Genomic DNA, 24,300 nt, shown 5'->3' with positions numbered 1-24,300 from the left:
CAGACAGACAGACAGACAGACACTCACACACACAACAGAGACACACACAGACACAGAGAGAGACAGACAGAGACACACACACACACACACACACACACACACACACACACACACACACAACAGAGACACACACAGACACAGAGAGAGAGACACACACACACACACACACACACACACACACACACACACACAACAGAGACACACACAGACACAGAGAGAGAGACAGACAGAGACACACACACACACACACACACACACACACAACAGAGACAGACAGACAGACAGACAGACAGACACACACACACACACACACACACACACACACACACACACACACACACACACACACAGAGAGAGAGACACACACACACACACACACACACACAGGAAGACACAGACACAAAGTGTCATTACAGGTCAGTATAATGAACAGCAGACAAGCGCTGTACGAGAACATTCACATACACAGTGTTGAGTAATGGGAAGACATGACGGAACATGATGCAGCCTCATTCACAAACCGTTTTGTGTCAAAAGAAGAAAAAGGGAAAATGCCGACTCGTCCAAAGGAAGTGGGTTTAAATGAATATAAGTCAGGATGCAAAGAAAGACACGCAGGAAGATATGGATGGAGAAAGCTGATTGGTGAATCATGTATAGGACGACTGTTACCCTCAGACACTTTGAACAGCTCGTCTGTTGACTCGCTGTTCAAAGCACCCTCTTACCCTTACCTCTTACCCTTACCCTAACCATACCAGTCTGAATAGTGGAAATCTGTGTCTGCCTGGCATTAAACTCGCCTTCATTCTGCATTGTGAAGGTATGGGTAGGGTCAGATGAAGCAACCTTAACATATCAGGATCCTGGTTGCTTCAAAAAGTGAGCGGTTATTATAAAAGATCAAGTTGAATGAGAATGGGCTGGTTGTCTGGGTCCTGAGACATGTCCACTGAGACATGTCCACTGGCATTATTTCCTCTTCTAAGGACATTTGAGCCGCCGAATGCGTGACCGCAAAGATAACCAAAAAGATGTGACACATTTCTCTATTTGCCAACAACCTTTTGGGGGGAGAAAATCCCCAAAAGGGTCCAATCAGAGGAAACTTGAACATGCACTTAGCCCAGAACCTCCAAATGAGTTTCTCCAGCAGTATCACTAAATGACAACTAGCCGATTCTCCTCAAACTTTAAATTTTAAAACAATAACCGCTCACTTTTTGAAGCAACTAGTATTCTGATATGTTAAGTTTGCTCCATCTGACCCTACCCATACCTTCAGAATGCAGAAATAAGGTGAGTTTAATGCCAGACAGATTTCCACAAGTACTGCAAGGTATGAGACGAGCTGTCCAAGCATCTGAGGGGAAGGAGGATTGTATTCACCGCTCGCTCACATCGGCTGGTAAAAGGCAAAATCCACCAGGTTCACCAATTTATCTGCCAGTTAGATGCTTAGAATAGGACTGCAAATGATGACGGATTGTATGTAGATTGGACTAACAGACAAATACTCCCAGCCTGTACCATATGTTTAGAGTACCATATGTACCATATGTTTAGAGTACCTTATGTACCATATGTTTAGAGTACCATATGTACCATATGTTTAGAGTACCATATGTACCACATGTTTAGAGTAACATATGTACCATATGTTTAGAGTAGGCCAAATTATCATCAAAGACAAATTGGTGAATGTTTTTATCCAAACCTCCTTGCAGTACAATGAGTGCATACATGTTCAGTTTGTGTGGCCCTTAACCCATAACCCTGTGTGTGGCCCTAGTGGGGGTTGACCCCATAACCCTGGCAGTGTTAGTGCATAACTCTACCCATTGAACTATGAAAGACCTCTAGGATGAACACCATAGTCTCTTCATAGCCATATTATTGCCATGTTATTTAACTTTTTTTTTTAATACAGGTTCCAAAGGTGTATATACAGTACCTCCAAAGTAAGACTAATGACTCGCAGAGGTGCTTACTGCTGAGTCTGACTCACTCACTAACATCGCTACCAGACCATTTGATCGTTTAAGAGTCTGTTCACATGTGAGTTCTGAGTGTCTCTACAGGAGCAATAGAAGAGCACTATGGCTCTGACCCCTGGCCTCTTTTCTACTGGTGGCTTGTCATGTTGATCTAGGAACACTCATTGGAACTTAAGTCTATCTGGATAAAAGTCACAAATAAGTGACATGTAAAGATGCTTCTCACAGCTCACTACAGGAGGATGAAGTGGAAGGGTATAGATGGAGATGAAAGGATGAGCTCAGAGGAGTTAACAACACTGGGGAAGAATGTGCAGTAGAAATAAGACCCCAGAGCAGAGGTGGCCAATATATGGTCCACGGGGCCAACTGCGGTCCGCTGGCCATTTTTAAGTGGCTCGCCATGAATTTGGGGGGAAGGGCAGGTGCAAAATTCATGGCAGGACACTTAAAAAAAAATTGGGTTTAAAAGGGGAAAGTACCCTGGCCCTGTCCTTTTTGCACTGGTTTTTAGACATTTTACTGAATTTTGGTTAAATGATCTGTCTTCACCAGTTGGCGCCGAAATTGAAAAGAAAATGCGAAAAGATACAGAAATACCAATTGTAATAGGTGAGCACATCAATAAACTACTATGTGTCATATATTTATTTAGGTAGAAAATTCTAATTCATTTTTGGGGGATGGCACAGGGGTTTTCTGGTAAAATTCCCCCTCCCCTCAGTCTAAACAGGTTTAATATGGTTTCTCCTGCGACTCCTTATATTTTTGTGTAATGTGGCCCACAACCAAAAAAGTTTGGTCAGCCCTGACCCAGAGCTTTGACTGACTACATTTCTCCTGGAAGGACTGCTGAAGCTTTGACTGACTATATTTCTCCTGGATGGACTACTGAAGCTTTGACTGACTACATTTCTCCTGGATGGACTGCTGAAGCTTTGACTGACTACATTTCTCCTGGATGGACTACTGAAGCTTTGACTGACTATATTTCTCCTGGATGGACTACTGAAGCTTTGACTGACTACATTTCTCCTGGATGGACTGCTGACGCTTTGACTGACTATATTTCTCCTGGATGGACTGCTGAAGCTTTGACTGACTATATTTCTCCTGGATGGACTACTGAAGCTTTGACTGACTACATTTCTCCTGGATGGACTGCTGAAGCTTTGACTGACTACATTTCTCCTGGATGGACTACTGAAGCTTTGACTGACTATATTTCTCCTGGATGGACTGCTGAAGCTTTGACTGACTACATTTCTCCTGGATGGACTACTGAAGCTTTGACTGACTACATTTCTCCTGGATTGACTACTGAAGCTTTGACTGACTACATTTCTCCTGGATGGACGACTGAAGCTTTGGCTGACTACATTTCTCCTGGATTGACTGCTGAAGCTTTGACTGACTACATTTCTCCTGGATGGACTGCTGAAGCTTTGACTGACTATATTTCTCCTGGATGGACTACTGAAGCTTTGACTGACTACATTTCTCCTGGATGGACTGCTGAAGCTTTGGCTGACTACATGTCTCCTGGATGGACTGCTGATGCTTTGACTGACTACATTTCTCCTGGATGGACTACTGAAGCTTTGACTGACTACATTTCTCCTGAATGGACTACTGAAGCTTTGACTCACTACATTTCTCCTGGATGGACTACTGAAGCTTTGACTGACTACATTTATCTTGGATGGACTACTGAAGCTTTGACTGACTACATTTCTCCTGGATTGACTGCTGAAGCTTTGACTGACTACATTTCTCCTGGATGGACTGCTGAAGCTTTGACTGACTAGTACATTTCTCCAGGATGGACTACTGAAGCTTTGACTGACTACATTTCTCCTGGATGGACTACTGAAGCTTTGACTGACTACATTTCCCTGGATGGACTGCTGAAGCTTTGGCTGACTAGATCTCTCCTGGATGGACTGCTAAAGCTTTGACTGACTACATTTCTCCTGGATGTACTGCTGAAGCTTTGACTGACTACATTTCTCCTGGATGTACTGCTGAAGCTTTGACTGACTACATTTCTCCTGGATGGACTGCTGAAGCTTTGACTGACTACATTTCTCCTGGATGGACTGCTGACGCTTTGACTGACTACATTTCTCCTGGATGGACTACTGAAGCTTTGACTGACTACATTTCTCCTGGGTGGACTACTGAAGCTTTGACTGACTACATTTCTCTTGGATGGACTGCTGAAGCTTTGACTGACTACATTTCTCCTCGATGGACTGCTGAAGCTTTGACTGACTACATTTCTCCTCGATGGACTGCTGAAGCTTTGACTGACTACATTTCTCCTCGATGGACTGCTGAAGCTTTGACTGATTACATTTCTCCTGGATGGACTGCTGAAGCTTTGACTGACTACATTTCTCCTGGATGGACTGCTGTGCTATTTATTTCCCTGTTGAAGCTTTCAGTAAACCAGGTAGTCCCATTTATGTAAAAGAAAATCCCCTCGTCTTCCTCCCTGACTCATCAGCCTGACACAGGAAGCAACTGATCAAAATGGCCTCCTAAACAGCAGTGAGTGAGCACTCCATTCAGGAAAGCTGGACTCAAAACAATGGCTGAACTTCTTCTTCACCTCCACCATCAAAATAGCCACCAAGAAGAACCTTAGTTTACTGACATCACCTTACAGGATTTCTGGGTAATGGGGTATTCAAATTCAAACAGTTACATACACTGCCATGTCGGGCTGCAGCAGCATGACAAACATAAATGTTGCAGATAAGCAACGTACAGTAATGTACATGAGCAAAAACACAATCAACATCAAATAAAAGGTGAAAGCCAAGCCAACATTGACTATACAGTATAGGTTCTGGAGAAGTCAACAGTCCAGTAGCAGAGCATCAGGAGTCTTCAGGACCAGGTCTGAATAGATGTTGGCTAAACAAACCCATAGACTTTAGCTCAAGACGAGTGAGGTGAGGAGAGCAGCACACAGGAAAAAAACATGGAGGTTGGGAAGACACCATCAAAACTACTTTACCAGCCACTTGAGTCATAATGATGTTGTGCCCCTCTAACCTAACCCTACTAATGTATTCCTTGTAGAGGAACAGTCTTTTTTTAAATCTTGGCATTGTGTTGCTCAAGAACACTTCAGCAGGGTGGGGGTTTGAACCTCTGGCTCTCTGTATAACCACCACACCGCCCTTCATTTGGAGTTACATGCTACCTTAAACATCTAGTTGGCTGGTAAAATAATGAAAATTGCTAGTAGATTTTGGGATGAACCAGCTCAGGATGCAAGGATGGAGAGAGAGAGTGGATGAGGTTGAGGAAGAGGAGGTGGTGGAGGAGTACCTTCAGACAGCTAATTGGCAGCTTGGAAACAGAAGAGTGAGATGCTCTTTAATGTGAGAAACGGGGGAGAGAGGGACAAAAGGGAGGGAGAGGAAAGATCTACAGGGGAGAGAGGGACGAAAGGGAGGGAGAGGAAAGATCTACAGGGGAGAGAGGGATGAAAGGGAGGGAGAGGAAAGATCTACAGGGGAGAGAGGGACGAAGGGAGGGAGAGGAAAGATCTACAGGGGAGAGAGGGATGAAAGGGAGGGAGAGGAAAGATCTACAGGGGGGAGAGGGACGAAAGGGAGGGAGAGGAAAGATCTACAGGGGAGAGAGGGACGAAAGGGAGGGAGAGGAAAGATCTACAGGGGAGAGAGGGACGAAAGGGAGGGAGAGGAAAGATCTACAGGGGGAGAGGGACGAAAGGGAGGGAGAGGAAAGATCTACAGGGGAGAGAGGGACGAAAGGGAGGGAGAGGAAAGATCTACAGGTGAGAGAGGGACGAAAGGGAGGGAGAGGAAAGATCTACAGGTGAGAGAGGGACAAAGGGAGGGAGAGGAAAGATCTACAGGGGGGAGAGGGACGAAAGGGAGGGAGAGGAAAGATCTACAGGTGAGAGAGGGACGAAGGGAGGGAGAGGAAAGATCTACAGGGGAGAGAGGGACGAAAGGGAGGGAGAGGAAAGATCTACAGGGGAGAGAGGGACGAAGGGAGGGAGAGGAAAGATCTACAGGGGAGAGAGGGATGAAAGGGAGGGAGAGGAAAGATCTACAGGGGAGAGAGGGACGAAGGGAGGGAGAGGAAAGATCTACAGGGGAGAGAGGGATGAAAGGGAGGGAGAGGAAAGATCTACAGGGGGGAGAGGGACGAAAGGGAGGGAGAGGAAAGATCTACAGGGGAGAGAGGGACGAAGGGAGGGAGAGGAAAGATCTACAGGGGAGAGAGGGATGAAGGGAGGGAGAGGAAAGATCTACAGGGGAGAGAAGGACGAAGGGAGGGAGAGGAAAGATCTACAGGGGAGAGAGGGATGAAGGGAGGGAGAGGAAAGATCTACAGGGGAGAGAGGGATGAAGGGAGGGAGAGGAAAGATCTACAGGGGAGAGAGGGACGAAGGGAGGGAGAGGAAAGATCTACAGGGGAGAGAGGGACGAAGGGAGGGAGAGGAAAGATCCACAGGGGAGAGAGGGATGAAGGGAGGGAGAGGAAAGATCTACAGGGGAGAGAGGGATGAAGGGAGGGAGAGGAAAGATCTACAGGGGGGAGAGGGAGAGGAAAGATCTACAGGGGAGAGAGGGAAGAAGGGAGGGAGAGGAAAGATCTACAGGGGAGAGAGGGACGAAGGGAGAGGAAAGATCTACAGGGGAGAGAGGGACGAAAGGGAGGGAGAGGAGAGATCTACAGACACATTTACACAGAATGGATCATTAAATCTTGCTTCCTCCATACAACTATTAAAAGCGTTCCGTTTTCTTTCTCCCTCATACTCACTCTGAGCCCAACCCTGATACATGCCTGAACTTCTGTATGGAGAGAACATCACATCAAACGCCATCAGAGATGCTATTGTGTAATGCAGCCTCTTTAAGATCTGCAATGTTACCTACCTGCCCTGTTACATACCAGTTACATAGAGACAGTCGGCATGTCTGGGAACGCCCATACAGGCTCTGGGAACGGCCACAATAGACGCTGGATTAGCCTGGGGGCGGGGTCAGGGTGGGGTAAATTTCCCCGTTCTATCCATTCAGCAAAGTTAGAATTTAGCTGATAGCCCAGCCCAGGCAGACACGATCCAGAATTTAACCACCGCAGTAAACGCACATCTGAGCAGACGTCTTGTGTTCTGCTCTAGAACCCCCAAACCTGTAGTTTAGAGCCGCAGCACCGTCTTTTGGTGAGTCAGCAGCCCATGAGATATATCGGCGGTTTTACCCCACTCGCGCGCCAGCCGTTTAACATTTTGTGGGCGTTCCCAGACATGCGGACTCTCTCTATACCTGGCAGAACATCAAGCAAGACTATTAGGTCCACAGGTACTTGCAAAACAAGTGATCCACCAAGCAGCATGGGCAAAGCAGGCTTTCCCATGTATTGTACACACATTCTAAAATCTCAGTTTTCATAAAAAGATAATTTGCTTTTATGAACGATAGGCTATGCAACTTGATGTGAGAGTACTGTCGTTTTTGTTACATGCTGGAGAAAGTCACACACAATTCCAGAAATCGCAAAACTGATGTGCTGCCATCTGCTGATTGAAATCTGAATTTAGGCCAGTGTAAACATGCAGTCACACATGAGCTTTGACCACGTGAAACCTGTGGTGCTGCAGCCCAAAGAGGAAGCAAACGACTGCTTGTATAAGACCTTTTTTCTACATCAAAAGTCCCACTAATACACGTTTTTTTGTTACCCAGGAAAGCAGCAGGGGGCAGCAGCAGCATCGCCTTTTAAACTTTTAGATCGCACTCTCAACATGTTCAGTTTCTCCACGGCTGCAGGCTCTCTCTTACCCCTCCCTTCATGGCAGCAGGCTCTCTCCTACCCCTCCCTTCTCACATGGCAGCAGGCTCTCTCTTACCCCTCCCTTCTCCCTTCTCACACGGCTACCCAAGCCCAGCATCAGGTCAGCCAAAACAAAATGGAAACTTCTGGGTAAAACTTTCAAAAATAATGTCATTTAAACAAGTAAATAGCTTCTAGAGATAGATACTGATGGACATTGAGACGAAGTCAGAAATAAACAAAAGATAATAGTCGTATAGGATCTTGCGGGGGCAAGATATCCCAAATGTGCCAAATGCGCCTTTTTATAAAACCGGGGTTATAGCCATAACCTTTTGAGTTTTTGCCCTTCTCCCGAGTGGATTTGGATTTGACTGGATCTGACGCTGATTGGCTATAGGAGCATGTATTAAAACAGGTTTTTAGTTGTGTCTTCAAAGGAGACCCAGTTTGCTTCTCTTAGTCTCAGGTAAATGTGTCCAAAGTTGAGTGGCCCTGAACACAAAGGCTCCATCAACTTATGTCTTTTCATCTAGACTCCTCTAGAACAGTGGAAGCAGCTTTGTCTTTACATCTGAGACTGGACTGCTGTACAGAGGGACTTCAACACACCATAATAAAGCTTTAAAAGTAATCAATAATATCTACATTTACCTGTAAGCTAATGGACCATTGCAGTTAATTACTGTTCCTGTTTATATTGTATGTTTTTGCTTAAACTGTTGTTAACTTTGGTTTAATTTCCTAGGTAAGAGACCTCACATAAGCCCTCTTGGGTTTCTGTCTCTTACCTGCATAATGTTTGCATATACAGTACTTCCGTTCACTTGTATCTTTTGTTACGTTTGTTTTTCTGTGTGTAAATAAATAAATAACTTGTACGATGACAAAGATGTAATGCAGGGGGGTTTTAATTGCCAGGTACAAAAAATATATACCGTATATTAACGGTCATTAAACATAAAAAATGATGTATTTGAGTTGGGCTCACAGACTAACCTGTTGGCCCTACCATGCCTCAGTGTGACAAGGAGGAAAGCAAAAGAAAAATCAAACGTACCTTCTTGTTGAAGGCCCAGATCTTGTCCCACTCCATGTTCACCACCGACCTGGATCCACCCTGGAGGACCAGATATGTTCAATTAATAAAACATAATGTTGTAAACTAAAAATGACACATGATTATTTATTTAAGATTAATTTAATTTAATTATTATCTAGCCAGGTTTAATTATTATCTAGCCAGGTGTCTACAAGTTAAAATAATGACTAAGACCTATGCCACAGTTGAAATAAATAAGAATATGTGTGCATGACTTTCTCACCAGATTCTTACATTCGTAAAACTCAATTTAAGACATAAAGTGTTCCAACTTTATGTTGAACTTTATTTAAAGCCTTTTAAGGCTTTGAGTTGAATAGACAATTGAAATGTATACTTTGTTCAAAGACTTGCAGGACCTGCAGACAGTTGAGTTATCTCCATTTATAAAACGGCTCTCTCAAATCAAGCAATCTGATTGGTTCACAGCCATTGTATAATTCCAGTAACCGAGTTCAATAACCCATGGCCATGGGTTATTGGTTGCCATGGCAACTCTCTTACTAAAAGGCAGCGCTGCGCTCCAGCCAAACAGCTTTCTCCTGATCTGCTGTATGGAGGGTCACTAGTCCTTACAATGAGTCATTATGGACGCATGATGGCGCAACTCTCTTACTAAAAGTACCTCAAAAACAAAATGGCGGAGACAGCTTTCAGATCCTTGTGAATCGATCTTCGCTTATAACTTTACTAATACTTCGCAGAAAATGATGTTTTATACAAGAATAGACGCGGGCTAATGTCTTAACCCCTCTCTCGCGCGCCCTCACTCTTAACCCCGCATTTCTAAATAAGACGTAACGTTACTTGGTGTCGGCATATGGCTCTGGTGTGGGGCTTTGCAAAAGCTCTCAGCAAGCGCCAGGATTGGCCAATGTCGACTTCAGTCTCCAGAACGATCCAATCAAATCACCCGCACGTCTATCTTCTTGCTAGAGGTCCCGCCTTACAGTAGTGTTTCAACTGACTCTATCAGAATAAAATGCCAGTCGGACTTATAGTATTATTATTATTATATTATTATACTTGGAAACCGTTTTATAAAAGCAATATAGCACTCGAGCTGCGTGGTGTTGTGGAATATATCCCGCTGATAAGCTGTTATCCCACGAGGCCGCAGGCCGAGTGGGATAACAGCTTATCAGCGGGATATATTCACCACAACACACTTGCTCTCGTGATATATTGCTTAATTATATCCTTTATAATAATGTAGTCATTCAATCCCATCTTTGTTCTATAGAAGAACCCAGGCTTTTCCCCTAACTATGTCTGGCTGACAGACCTACCTGAGCTGCTATGAACTGTTTGAGACCCTCCACAGTCATTCCTCTCCTCAGGACTCCTCTAACAGTGGGGAAACGAGGGTCGTCCCTGGAGGGGGAGGAGTGGAAGGAGAACATGGGAGCACAGAGGAGAAAGTATTGGATTCATGATACTCGAGGACCAGAAGACACTTTATAATTGTAACAGTCCATCCAACAGCACAAAACCTAATCAACAAAGTTACACAACACACACAAAATAAATGCACTGTCTATTCCAGGGGTGTACAAAAGGCCCTGTAATGTTTAGTTATTTTAGTTCAGTTATTGTGGACTTTATCATTTCAATAGCAAAGCTGCCATGGCGAACTCTACTGGTGCAACCAGGTACTGCAGCTTCCGTATAATTATAAAAAGAGCTCATCTGAGTGACTTATGTGAGGGGAAGCCACGGACTTTCAGATGTGCGCGATTGAGACTGTTGCTGCTTTTCATCTGGATTTATTTGACCATTGTGTGCGTCCATGAAAGGAAATGTGAGTGATTTCACATTGTGTTCTTTGTTGCTTTTGATTTGAGCCATTCTTTCTGTTTTATAGATATCCTGAGTTAGTAGTTTTTCCACATGTCGATATTTTACCTTAATTGAATAATTGACAGTTGGCCATGTGCTCCATCCATTGAAGTTCCGATAGTTTTGTATGATGTCATGATTGTAATTTTGTTAGTAGTGATGTTTATTGGCCTACTACTGAAGATTTATGTCATGTGATAGTTATAATATATAATAGGCTATAATTCACCACCTACAGTATTGTGTTACTATGGTAACCAGTAGCCTAATTTCTCTCCGTGCATGTGGGTTTAGTTTTAACCCTTAAGTGGGAAATATGTTTATTCATTTCTGGATACTCAGTTTATAATGCAGTTTATTTCTGTTGTTTATTTCAGACCACACACACACACCCCCAAATACGGCCATACCATCAACACTCTGCCTACCGCCTGTTAATAAACCCAGTTACATCCATCAACGCTTCATTATTCCAGTTCTAACCGACCTCCGAGGGGGATGCAATAAACCGGAACCAGCCCTAGCCTAAGTTTACCGTTACCCATTTTACATTGGTCCTTCGAGAGAGCCGGATTGGCATCTACCCAAGGAAATGGAGCGCATTGATAATGAGCAGGCCACAGGGGGAGCCAGACCGAAGCGTGCAACGCATCCACCGGCCTGGTTTGAGGATTATGAGGTCAGTGGCCTCCACAGACATCGCGATCATGATGTGGCACCTCATGGCACTGGCCCATACAATGAGTGGGGTTCTACACCCAAGGAATATGCTGGTATGAGATACCTAAGCCCGCCACATGCAACCAGTTCCCAGGTCCAGAGGGATGCTGCTCTTCAGGAGATGTCCCAGCTAGCCCCATACCTGTCGAGAGAGGGAATGCATGTGGAAAGACAGTATGGCCAGTATTTCTCTCCCCTGCATCATAGGCCATCACATACGGATGGCGAGGAGATCAGAGCAATCCAAATGGAGAATGCAAAGCTTCTTCAAACGCGACAGGCAATGCATAGGGATCTGTTGGAGCTCACTGAGGTTCGTTCTGAAATGAGAGAGCTGGTCAGGGCAGCCCGCAGTCTCTGTTCATCCCGAGCCAGCTCACGCCATCCTACCAGGGCCCCTTCCCCAATTCCCAACCCACCACCACCAGTTCAGTGTAACCCCTCACGATACAGAGAACAACTAGTGGCTGGGAATGAGCGAGAGGAGTGGCCTGAACCCCCACCTTGGCAACCATATGATGGAGAAACGGAGTTAACCCCAGAACAGCTGATGCTAGCGGATAGCTTGAACAAAAGGATGAGACAGCTCCAACTACAGCAGCAGCCAGAACTGCCTGACCTAGCATTATCCCGCCCAAGTCGACAGCCCATAGTGCCTTTGGCCGAAGTCCCAGCACCAGCTATGGGCATCATGAGTCAACTTCCTCCACCTCCACCACAGTCAAGAGCAGTTCAGCCACCGCCACAACCTCAACCTCCTCGCAACGAGCAGCAGCCGGCGGTTCATCAGTCCCAGTGGTCTCCCTATTACACTCAGCCTGGACCCACCTCAGCAACCCCACGACATGTAACGTCAACTTCATATGGGCACCCAGCAGTGACTGAACAGATCTACCGTGGACCCAGACCCACCATCCCACATTTCAATAATAGGGACCCAAGTGAGTTCACCAGACTCAAGATCGCTCTGGCAAACCTGCTGCCAACTGACTTGACGGAGTTGTTTAAGTATCAGGTGCTTATCGATCACCTGAAGCTGGAGGAAGCAAGGTTGATTGCGGATGCTTATCTGAACTCTCCCACCCCATACAGTGATACTATGGCAGCACTTAACGATAGGTTTGGTCAGCCCCACCAAATCGCCCTTAAGAGGATCACCAGTGTCTTAGATTCACCTGATGTGCGCCGAGGAGATGTTGCGGCCTTCGAGAAGTTTGCATTGCAGGTGCAATCTTTAGTCGGTCTGCTCAGGACGCTTGGACCTGAAGGGGATGCGGAGCTAAAATGTGGCTCACACGTCGTTCGCCTATTAAGCAAGCTGCCTCCTGAACAACGGTCTGATTTCCGACGCCACATGTTCCGGCAGCCTGGGACCGTCTACTCCCTGGAAGACTTAGCAGAATGGCTGCGTTATGAGAGCTGGTGCCAGGACTTTGATGGTCAACTCCAGTCCAAGGGGGCCAAGTCCTATACCAGACCTGAGAACTCTCGAGTGAGGAGACCGGTAGCAATACTCCATGGATCAAATGATCAGCCCCCACCTGACACCACTTCTAAGCAGGATGACTATGACAAGAGGAGGAGCAAGTCCACACCCTACTGTCCATTCTGTGAGAATTCAGACCACTTCCTCAGTCAGTGCACAGAGGTCACAAAGCTGTCAACAGAACGTCTAACAGAGTGGATCAAGACGAATAAGAGATGCTGGCGCTGTGCTAGGCCACACCAGGCTGCACAGTGTAACCTAAGGAAGCCGTGTGGACTTTGCCAGGGGAAGCATCTCCAAGTTCTTCACAATGTTAACGCCAAACCATCTAGAACTTCAGCCGCAAAGGAGAAGCGGGTGGTGAACACCACTACCGAAGTGCTCTACCTTGACAGACCAACAGAGAGTAGTAGAGTCCTGCTGAAGGTCCTTCGTGTCCTCATTCACTACAACAATAAGACCCTAGACACCTACGCCATATTGGATGATGGGTCAGAGAGGACGATGTTGCTTCCTGCAGCTGCGCGGGAGCTGGGTTTACCAGGGACCCCCGAAAACCTCCCTCTTCGCACCATCAAACAGGACACTCAGAGCATCAGTGGAAGCTCAGTGTCTTTCAGTGTCTCCTCCCCAGCTGGACCCAAGACCATGTACCGCATCACCGGGGCCTTCACTGCAGCTTGTCTTGGACTAGCTGACCACACCTACCCAACAGAGGCACTCCGGCAGAAGTACTCACACCTGGTTGGTCTGCCTGTCCCATCCTTTAAGAATGCTCGACCCTTGCTGCTTATTGGGGCTGACCATCCACACCTAGTCACCCCTATTGAGCCGGTTAGGTTGGGTTCTCCCGGTGGGCCTGCTGCAGTACGGACCAGGTTGGGTTGGACTCTGCAGGGACCCATGAAGACGGTAGGACACCACCTGCACTCACAGCAGTGTCTGGTAGCTTCTGTCATGCCTCAGATGTCAGAGCTCTTCAAGCATGTCGAGAAGCTCTGGCAGGTCGACACCATTCCGTTTCAGTCTGAGAAGGTTGTAACCCGTTCCCGACAAGACCAGGAGTCCATCGCTCTGCTTGAGGCTGAAACAACCCGTGTGGAGGTAGAGGGTGTGCTCCGTTATGCAACTCCCTTGCTACGCAAGAAAGACATGCCCCGCCTCTATGCAACTAAGGAAGCCGTCATGCCAAGTTTGAGGAGCACCGAAAGGCGACTCACCAAAGATCCTGAAAAGGCCAAAGCCTACGCCACAGAGATTGACAAGCTGGTCCAAGCAGGTTCTGTCATCAAGCTCGGCCCGGAGACGTCTACCAGTGATGGAGAGTCATGGTTTATACCACACCACATGGTAAGCCATAACGGCAAGAACCGTGTGGTGTTTAACTGTTCCTACCAATATCGGGGACAGAACCTGAATGAGTGTCTGCTGCCAGGACCAATCCTTGGGGCCTCGCTTCTTGGAGTGCTGCTGAGGTTTCGGGAGTATGCAGTGGCTATTAGTTCAGACATCAAAGGGATGTTCCATCAGGTTCGCCTCATCCCTGAAGACCGCTCCCTCCTACGCTTTGTCTGGCGTGACATGAACCGGGTGGAACCTCCAGCAGTGTACGAGTGGCAGGTGCTCCCATTCGGCACCACCTGTAGTCCCTGCTGTGCTACATTTGCCCTGCAGAACCATGTTATCCATCACAGCCAGCCAGAAGATGATGTCAGGTTCTCTGTTATGAGGTGCTTCTATGTGGATAACTGTCTGCAGAGCCTGCCCACTCCAGAGGAAGCAAGAGCTCTGGTTGACAAGCTCAGGGCACTCCTGTCATCTGGTGGGTTTGACCTCCGGCAATGGGCCAGCAATGTGCCGACCGTCGTCAGCCACCTACCCAAGGAGGCCAAATCAGAAAGTTTCGAACTCTGGTTGGCCCAAGACAAGAATGACTCTACAGAGTCAACCCTGGGGCTCAGCTGGTCATGTGAAGCAGACGTCCTGGGGTACAAGCACCGGCCCATAGACTACGGAGTAGTCACCATGAGGAATGTCTACAGAGTCTTGGCAAGCCAGTATGACCCGCTGGGATTCATTCTGCCCTATACCACCCGGGCCAAAATGCTTGTGAGACGCCTCTGGGACAGGCATCGGGACTGGGATGACCCTGCACTTCCCCACGATCTCCTGCAGGAATGGAAAGACTGGGAGTCTGAGCTACATGTGCTCCCCCAAGTGAATTTGCCCAGGCCGTACATTCCAGCCGATGTGGACCAGTCCAATGTCTACAGAGAGATCCACGTCTTCTGTGACGCCTCGGAGCAAGTGTATGGCTCAGTTGCTTACTTGAGAACGGTGGACAGCCATGGGACAGTCTATCTGTCATTTCTCCTCGCCCGCTCCAGAGTCGCACCAAAACGTGTACTCTCCATGCCCAGGCTTGAGCTGTGCGCAGCTTTTAGCGGGGCCCAGCTATCCAGGCTCCTGGAGAAGGAGCTCACCTTGAAGGTCGACCGCACCGTTCTGTGGACGGATTCCACCACGGTGTTGTCATGGCTGCAGTCACCATCTTGCCAATTCAAGGTTTTCGTTGGTGTTCGGGTTTCAGAAATCCAAGACCTTACCGATCTGAAAGCGTGGCGTTACGTGGATTCAGCGAACAACCCCGCTGATGATCTCACACGTGGCAAGACACTAAGAGAGTTGGTGGAGCCGAACAGATGGAGTCAAGGTCCCCCCTTCCTTCTGTTAAGTGGAGAAGAGTGGCCCAAAAGGCCTACCACCTATCCAGAGGCCGACACTGCAGAACTGCGCAAGGGTACTTTCTGTGGGTCTATCTCCACCAAGCCAAATCTACCTACCCCAGGAGGTAAAGATCCCGACTCCTGGGCCGACCTTCTGAAGACAACAGCACAGGAGCTACATGGGGCGGCGGATCCTGGAGAAGCTCCGACAGCCGACAACTACCGGGACGCCGAGACTCTGATCCTCAGGAGAGCTCAGCACGACAGCTTTCCGGAGGAGCTGCGCCTGTTGAAATCCAATAAACCTGTTGCCACCAGCAGTAGGCTACTCACCTTAGCACCAGAGCTAGATGAGGCAGCAGAGCTCATCCGTGTAGGGGGAAGGCTTCGCCAATCTGAAGACCTAGATCCGGCAACCATGCACCCGATCGTCCTGGATCCAGCTCATCCAACAACCAAGCTCCTGATTCAGCACTTTGATAGCCAGTTGTGCCATCCTGGCCCAGAACGAGTATTTGCAGAAATGAGGCGAAAGTTCTGGATCCTGCGAGGCCGGGAAGCAGTGAGGCGAAGTCAATACACCTGCACGGACTGCCGACGCTGGAAAGCCAAGCCTGCAGTTCCAAAGATGGCTGATCTTCCCACAGCACGCCTTCGCCTCTTCAAGCCGGCATTCTACTCGACGGGCATAGACTGTTTCGGGCCGCTTGAAGTCAAAGTGGGACGTCGGACTGAAAAGAGGTGGGGCATTATCTTCAAGTGCCTCACTACTCGTGCTGTACATCTGGACCTCCTTAGCTCCATCGATGCCGACTCCTTCCTGATGGCCTTGAGGAGATTCATTGCCCGTCGAGGGACGCCGGCAGAATTGTTCTCGGACCAGGGGACAAATTTCCGTGGAGGAGAGAGAGAGCTGCGGGAGGCCTTCTCTGAGATGTCTCCAGACCTGCAGCAGCAGCTCGCTAAACAAAGGATCGCTTTCCATTTCAACCCTCCAGCAGCACCACACTTTGGAGGAGTATGGGAGAGAGAGATCCGGTCTGTTAAGACTGCCCTGTCCACCATTATTAGGGCACAGCGTGTTCCCGAAGAAGTCCTACTGACTACGCTCCTTGAAGTGGAAGGGATGCTCAATGCCAAGCCGTTAGGGTATGTATCCTCCAGTATTAGTGACATCGATCCTGTGACCCCCTTCTCTCTTCTGATAGGTCGACCAGATGGATCTCTACCTCAGCTGGTATACCCAGAGACCGAGCTCCTGAGTCGTCGTCGCTGGAGGCATTCCCAGGTCCTGGCAGACTGTTTCTGGGCCAGCTTCATCCGTCTCTACCTGCCCAGCTTGCAGGCACGCCAGAAGTGGCACACTTCTCCAGCTGACATTGCAGAGGACTCCGTGGTGATGATCGTCGATCCCCAGCTGCCCAGAGCTCTCTGGCCCATCGGGCGAGTCGTCAAGACTCACCCCAGTCCGGATGGTCACATCAGATCCGCCGATGTGAGGATCAAGGAACGAGTGTACACCCGACCAGTTGCCAGACTGGTCTTACTCCCAGCTCTTCCTCTTGATCAAGACGAGGACAGTCCTGCAACTTCTGGTCCTCCCCCACAGTGAGACATTAGTCAGTGCCTTTCTTTTGTTGAGCAAATGTATCTCATACATTTGGGGGCGGCTGTACAAAAGGCCCTGTAATGTTTAGTTATTTTAGTTCAGTTATTGTGGACTTTATCATTTCAATAGCAAAGCTGCCATGGCGAACTCTACTGGTGCAACCAGGTACTGCAGCTTCCGTATAATTATAAAAAGAGCTCATCTGAGTGACTTATGTGAGGGGAAGCCACGGACTTTCAGATGTGCGCGATTGAGACTGTTGCTGCTTTTCATCTGGATTTATTTGACCATTGTGTGCGTCCATGAAAGGAAATGTGAGTGATTTCACATTGTGTTCTTTGTTGCTTTTGATTTGAGCCATTCTTTCTGTTTTATAGATATCCTGAGTTAGTAGTTTTTCCACATGTCGATATTTTACCTTAATTGAATAATTGACAGTTGGCCATGTGCTCCATCCATTGAAGTTCCGATAGTTTTGTATGATGTCATGATTGTAATTTTGTTAGTAGTGATGTTTATTGGCCTACTACTGAAGATTTATGTCATGTGATAGTTATAATATATAATAGGCTATAATTCACCACCTACAGTATTGTGTTACTATGGTAACCAGTAGCCTAATTTCTCTCCGTGCATGTGGGTTTAGTTTTAACCCTTAAGTGGGAAATATGTTTATTCATTTCTGGATACTCAGTTTATAATGCAGTTTATTTCTGTTGTTTATTTCAGACCACACACACACACCCCCAAATACGGCCATACCATCAACACTCTGCCTACCGCCTGTTAATAAACCCAGTTACATCCATCAACGCTTCATTATTCCAGTTCTAACCGACCTCCGAGGGGGATGCAATAAACCGGAACCAGCCCTAGCCTAAGTTTACCGTTACCCATTTTACAAGGGGTCACCAACCTTTTTGAGACTGAGAGCTACCTGAAGGGTAGAGAGTGATGTGGAGGGCTACCGGTTTGATATACTTGTCCTGAATAATGTAAATTTGCTCGGTTTACCTTTAAATAATGAATGTTATGCATTTAATCGATTCCTCACAATCTTTTTTTTTTTTTTTTTTTACCATCATAGGAAAGCAAGTTTATTCATTGGTCTATTCATCTTAAATAATCTGTTTTGAAACAATATCACATTTGTCAAATTTGTGAATATTATGAGTTGAAAGATAAAATTCCTAAACTCCTTTTTTGGTGTTTCAAAAGAGAACACCTGTAAACACATCTGTCTGTAAAGGTGAAAAGTCTGACTGAAACATATCGTACAACAAACGCTCATCCAGGATTCCTTTACATTCATTCTATATTTCATCCTTCCTGACCGCAAGAGCTGTGCTTTCATTAAGCGCTGGATGTCTCCGTCCAGAAGCGCTGTTTTGGCCGTTTTATAAGCTACTATCAAACCTGTGAGACGTAACGTAAAAAAAAAAATCTATTTTTAGAACGTGGCCTGTGGGCCATGCAGGTGACCAGGTGACCACGTGCACCGTGTTGGCTACCACTGTTGCAGGGTTTCCGTTGTCCTGTAATTGCAGGACATTGGCCTTTAAAATGAATCAAAAACCTCTAAATTAAAATCTGCAGGTGTCCTGTAAATTATCTTTCGAGTCCCGACGCAATTAATTATGGGTTAAACCCCGAGTCACTCAAGAATATTGACCTGTCACTTTATAGTTTGGTAACACTGTCAAACAGCTCCACACGATGTGTGGCAAACTAAGCTGCTACGTTAGTACTGCTTGTTTTTAGCTGCTTCTGATTGATCAGTTTAGAGAGGTACATCACGTTTCTCTAAAATGCTATTGACTAATGGGGCAGCTGGGCAGGACTCAGTGTTGGGATTTTGACAGTGCAGTGAGGTTTGCTAGCGGCTAACGTTAGTTATTTTACATGGCAATAAAACGCCACTGAATAACCAAATGGATTTAACTTTTAACAATTTCGAGTAACACTGTTTCCATACGGACCCCCAGCGTTGGTTGGTTGTTTATAACGTGACTATATTTATAACGTACTCCGGTTTGCGGTTTATAATTGAGGGCTGAATACAGCCGTGCTGAGGGATTGTGGCTATTGCGCAACACACAGGTGAAAACCGTCTATAGCGCGTGTGTTTTCCTCTTAACTTAGTGGGTAGCTACCCAAAGCAAGCCAAGTCTACTATTGTCTAGTACTCTTATTAGCCTGACTCATTTGTAATAAGTGTGTTTGTACGGCTTAAGTTTTGCATGCTATCCTATCGTCTGAGAACTGTAGCCTGATGCTAATGTAGAGGCTAGTGTTTTCTGCCTGCTTGCTAACGTAGCTAGAGGCTAGTGTTTTCTGCCTGCTTGCTAACGTAGCTAGAGGCTAGTGTTTTCTGCCTGCTTGCTAACGTGGACGCATGGATCTATTATTATCGGGACGCTAGTGTTTTCCGCCTGGACGAGACGACCAGCTGGACCATCGCCACACCACATAGCGCAGCGTAGGTTTTTAAGCTCAATAAACACAGATTTAATGTGTCCTGAATTTATACCACTTGTCCTTTATTTGAAATCTTAAAGGACACGGTGTGCTGCAGCTGTGAGCGCTAGTGGAAACGCTGCACTGTTGGTGTTGGTCTATTCTCTAACCAACTAATTAACATCATCAACCAAAACATCAACCAAACTAAACCTACCATCCGTCGACGTATCCCTGGTCGACGAACCAGGTGAGTTTCCTCTTGGAGAGGACGGTGTTGTTGAGGTTGAGTCGCGCGTACTCCCAGATGTAGGGCTTCCTGAGGCGCAGGGCGTTGATCACCCAGTAGAACTGGTCATCGCGGTCATGGTACTCGGTGGTGCGGAGGGCGTGGGTCACCCCCTCGATGCTGTCCACGATGGGGCAGGCGAAGTCGTATGTCGGGTACACCCTGGGAGAGAAGAGGAGGACCTTAGCTTAGTGCTTAGTGAAGCACGCTTATCACCGGAAAATTGGTGGTTCCCAGACAAGCTGGACAAATATGGGAAACTGAATTAGCCTCCACAATTAATATTTGTAGAATGTCCGAGTATCTGCAATACAAACATATTTTGCTTTGAACTGTAGTTGCAAATAGTCTAGAAGTTGATATACCGGTAAGACAATTAAACTTCTCAATTGTGTTCTCCAAATCAATGAGACAGATCCTTTTCACTGTAATCGTGCAGGCCAAGTAACACTTTCCCTTTCCTCAACAATGATCACAGAGGTAGCCTTGGCTTGTACAAGGCACTAAACTCATAAACACCTGTTCCCAGAACTTATTAAGGTTAAGTACTTGTAGGTGGTCCCAGTGCGAGGGTGGGGGGTGTTTTTGCATCGGTAAAGGGTGGGGTCTCTCATGCAGCCGTTGTTGGAGGTCATGTCAATCTTGGCCCTCATACAGCAGGTCTGACCCAACTCTGACCCTGCCTTCATCTCTGACCACATCTTCATGTTCTGCTCCACCGCTACAGGGAAGACAAACAACAGGGAGAGAGAAGAAAAGATGAGACAGATTCAGGCACATTTCAGTGTTCTCAGATTTTAATTTCTGGATTTTAAGATTTATTTGGTTTTCAATCTGATAACTACTAACAATATGACTGTCTAAAGTAGACCATATCACTCTATAGCTAAACATTATTCTACACTACTACTTATTTATTGTTATTCAATGTCACACATTGATATCATTGTTTGTGGCATGTGCCACGGGAAAATCAGTCTGTGTGCGATGAATGAATTTACCGCAGTAGCACACGGACAGTATACAGCGCGGACACAGTGCACGGACAGTATACAGCGTGGACACAGTGCACGGACAGTATACAGCGCGGACACAGTGCACGGACAGTATACAGCGTGGACACAGTGCACGGACAGTATACAGCGCGGACACACTATCTTGTCAAAACATCTCTGATCTTGTTCACATTTAAAAAATGCAACGGTTGCAAAAAAAATTCATTTAATGACTAGATAATTACCTTTGTGTGATGAACGCGAGGTATATTATGAACCCAACACACTGCAAGGCTAACTTAAACCAAGTCTGAGGTGAAGAAAAAACTTGTGATCTGTCCGTTTCACATCAAAAACCCTCAGCCGCTTATATGTAGTGCAACAGCCTTACTGTTGTTGCGGTGTTTGGACTCTGTGCGCTGCTCCCTCTCCTGCTTCATCTGCTCTGGAGGTGTGTCATCGATGTAGGCCTTGCCCTCTGCAAGCAGCTGATCCGCCAAACGCTGGATGGTGGGGAAATGGTCGCTGGTGTAGGTGAACTGGTCTGGATGGATCTGGAGCATGGCAACATCCTCCAGAATCACCTGTTGAGGAAACAGATGCACAGAAGAGAAAGGCGTACAAATGAGAAAATCATATTTTTTTTTAACCTTTATTTATCCAGGGAATACTGACGGTCTTTATCAGCTCCACCCTGCTTCATAGTCACACAATTCAGCCGCCCAGTACAACCAGTTTTCTACTGTTGGGCACTGAGCAGCTCCACTGGAACATTTTCGAGCAGCCCCCGTCAGCCGACGGCGCCCCCTCCCTGTAGGACGGGGCTCCACCCGCCGTCATACGGGGAGGGCGGGGCGAGGCTCTGACGGACAACCATGTTTAGGCCTTTACGCCGCTTCATGTCCAGAAACAGGGAAGATCTTGCAAGTTCCCTGACTGTTCAGCATGTTGATCAAGGGACACACACACACACACACACACACACACACACACACACAGACACCTCACCTTCTCAAAGTCGTGGACACCTCACCTTCTCAAAGTCTTCCTTCTCCTTCTCGGGGTTGGTGTCGTCGAATCGCATGATGAGCTTGCCTTTAAATGTGACCTGGTAGTGTTGGTTGAGCAGGGCAGCCTTGGCATGGCCGATATGCAGATAGCTGGTCAGAGAGAGAGAGAGAGTGAAGAGGTCTAAGGTTAGGAAAGGCAAGGTTTCCAAATGTAAACCAGGCACAGATACAGTAACTACAATGTTATTCTGTTCTAATCAAACCCTTGGAAGAGGGATGGGCAATTGAAGAAATGTTCGTAATCGATCATCGGGAAAATTAACATTCAATTATCGATTCATCTTTTTCTTTTCTTTTTTTAAATGCCTATGGCAGAAAATAGTAATGAAAGTGTGTTTTCCCCTCAATTAAATCTGTAGTCCAAGAACTTATAGTCCAACAGAAATAGTCTTAAACAAGGCAGTTTGTTAAACAAACAAGACAGAGTCTAACAAGCCACGCTGTTGTTTGATGACGTGTGGATGTGGGGAATATGCAGTTGGGTTTGTTGTTATACAATCTCACTTCTCTTCTGTATATACATTATCACTTATCTTCTGTATATACATGATCACTTCTCTTCTGTATATACAATCTCACTTCTCTTCTGTATATACATGATCACTTCTCTTCTGTATATACATGATCACTTCTCTTCTGTATATACACGATCGCTTCTCTTCTGTATATACATGATCACTTCTCTTCTGTATATACATGATCACTTCTCTTCTGTATATACATGATCACTTCTCTTCTGTATATACATGATCACTTCTCTTCTGTATATACATGATCACTTCTCTTCTGTATATACACGATCGCTTCTCTTCTGTATATACATGATCACTTCTCTTCTGTATATACATGATCACTTCTCTTCTGTATATACATGATCACTTCTCTTCTGTATATACATGATCACTTCTCTTCTGTATATACATGATCACTTCTCTTCTGTATATACATGATCACTTCTCTTCTGTATATACATGATCACTTCTCTTCTGTATATACACGATCGCTTCTCTTCTGTATATACATTATCACTTATCTTCTGTATATACATGATCACTTCTCTTCTGTATATACACGATCGCTTCTCTTCTGTATATACATGATCACTTCTCTTCTGTATATACATGATCACTTCTCTTCTGTATATACATGATCACTTCTCTTCTGTATATACATGATCACTTCTCTTCTGTATATACATGATCACTTCTCTTCTGTATATACATGATCACTTCTCTTCTGTATATACATGATCACTTCTCTTCTGTATATACATGATCACTTCTCTTCTGTATATACATGATCACTTCTCTTCTGCATATACATGATCACTTCTCTTCTGTATATACATGATCACTTCTCTTCTGTATATACATGATCACTTCTCTTCTGTATATACATGATCACTTCTCTTCTGTATATACATTATCACTTCTCTTCTGTATATACATGATCACTTCTCTTCTGTATATACATTATCACTTCTCTTCTGTATATACATTATCACTTCTCTTCTGTATATACATGATCACTTCTCTTCTGTATATACAGTATCACTTCTCTTCTGTATATACATTATAACTTCTCTTCTGTATATACATTATCAGTTGTCTAATGTGAATCCAGGTTACAGTGCCTAGCTGGCTCACTACACCCAGCCCCAAAGCAGGGAACCGGCTCGCACTTCCAAGTTCCAAGGAGCAAGTTACAATATTAAGTAGCCTATTCATGTTTTCTGCATTCATCAATCAATTGTAAACTATTTTCATTACCCTGGAATATAGAATAGAATAATTCTCAATTGTAATGCAAAGTTACAGACAGTAGATTTGATATGATAGGCATACTGTATGGCAGCTGAGATAACCCTCATTGCTCTCAAAGTCAAATTCATTTGTGAAGATTATTTTGCTGAACACAAAGTTTGCCGTACATTTACGTTTTTCATTCAGGCAGCAGTACGGTCACCTAATTCACTGACTATGGATCAGAGCTAACTTTTTAAAATCTTAACAGCCGTTACATACAGGACAATACAACAAACTATACAATATAATACAATAATTTTAAAATCTAATTGACATCAGATTAATCACGCATGACATGTTTAAGTTTGACTTTAATCATAATCACATAAAATAAACTGGAAAATTGTTGTTATATAGTATCAGGGATTCCGCTAGA

The 24,300-nt window shown here is 45.8% G+C and overlaps 1 protein-coding gene across 4 annotated transcripts in view; it reads right to left on the bottom strand.

Moving 5' to 3' along the window:
* Nucleotides 1–24,300, bottom strand: part of eprs1 (glutamyl-prolyl-tRNA synthetase 1) — a 65,608-nt gene that overhangs the window by 25,492 nt on the left and 15,816 nt on the right. For all 4 annotated transcript variants that reach the window (XM_083650966.1, XM_083650969.1, XM_083650967.1 and 1 more), the window contains exons 7-12: nucleotides 22,083–22,209; nucleotides 21,441–21,633; nucleotides 20,604–20,775; nucleotides 19,983–20,216; nucleotides 10,218–10,302; nucleotides 8,887–8,946 (exon numbers count right to left, since the gene is read on the bottom strand). In XM_083650966.1, coding sequence (XP_083507092.1) covers nucleotides 8,887–8,946; nucleotides 10,218–10,302; nucleotides 19,983–20,216; nucleotides 20,604–20,775; nucleotides 21,441–21,633; nucleotides 22,083–22,209 — 871 coding nt within the window. The remainder of the gene's footprint in view (nucleotides 1–8,886; nucleotides 8,947–10,217; nucleotides 10,303–19,982; nucleotides 20,217–20,603; nucleotides 20,776–21,440; nucleotides 21,634–22,082; nucleotides 22,210–24,300) is intronic.

Source organism: Poromitra crassiceps (assembly GCF_964638095.1).
Source record: "Poromitra crassiceps genome assembly, chromosome: 14".
NCBI lineage: Eukaryota > Metazoa > Chordata > Actinopteri > Beryciformes > Melamphaidae > Poromitra > Poromitra crassiceps.
The sequence above is the reverse complement of the archived record's forward strand: the minus strand, read 5'-3'. Positions and strand labels throughout refer to the sequence as shown.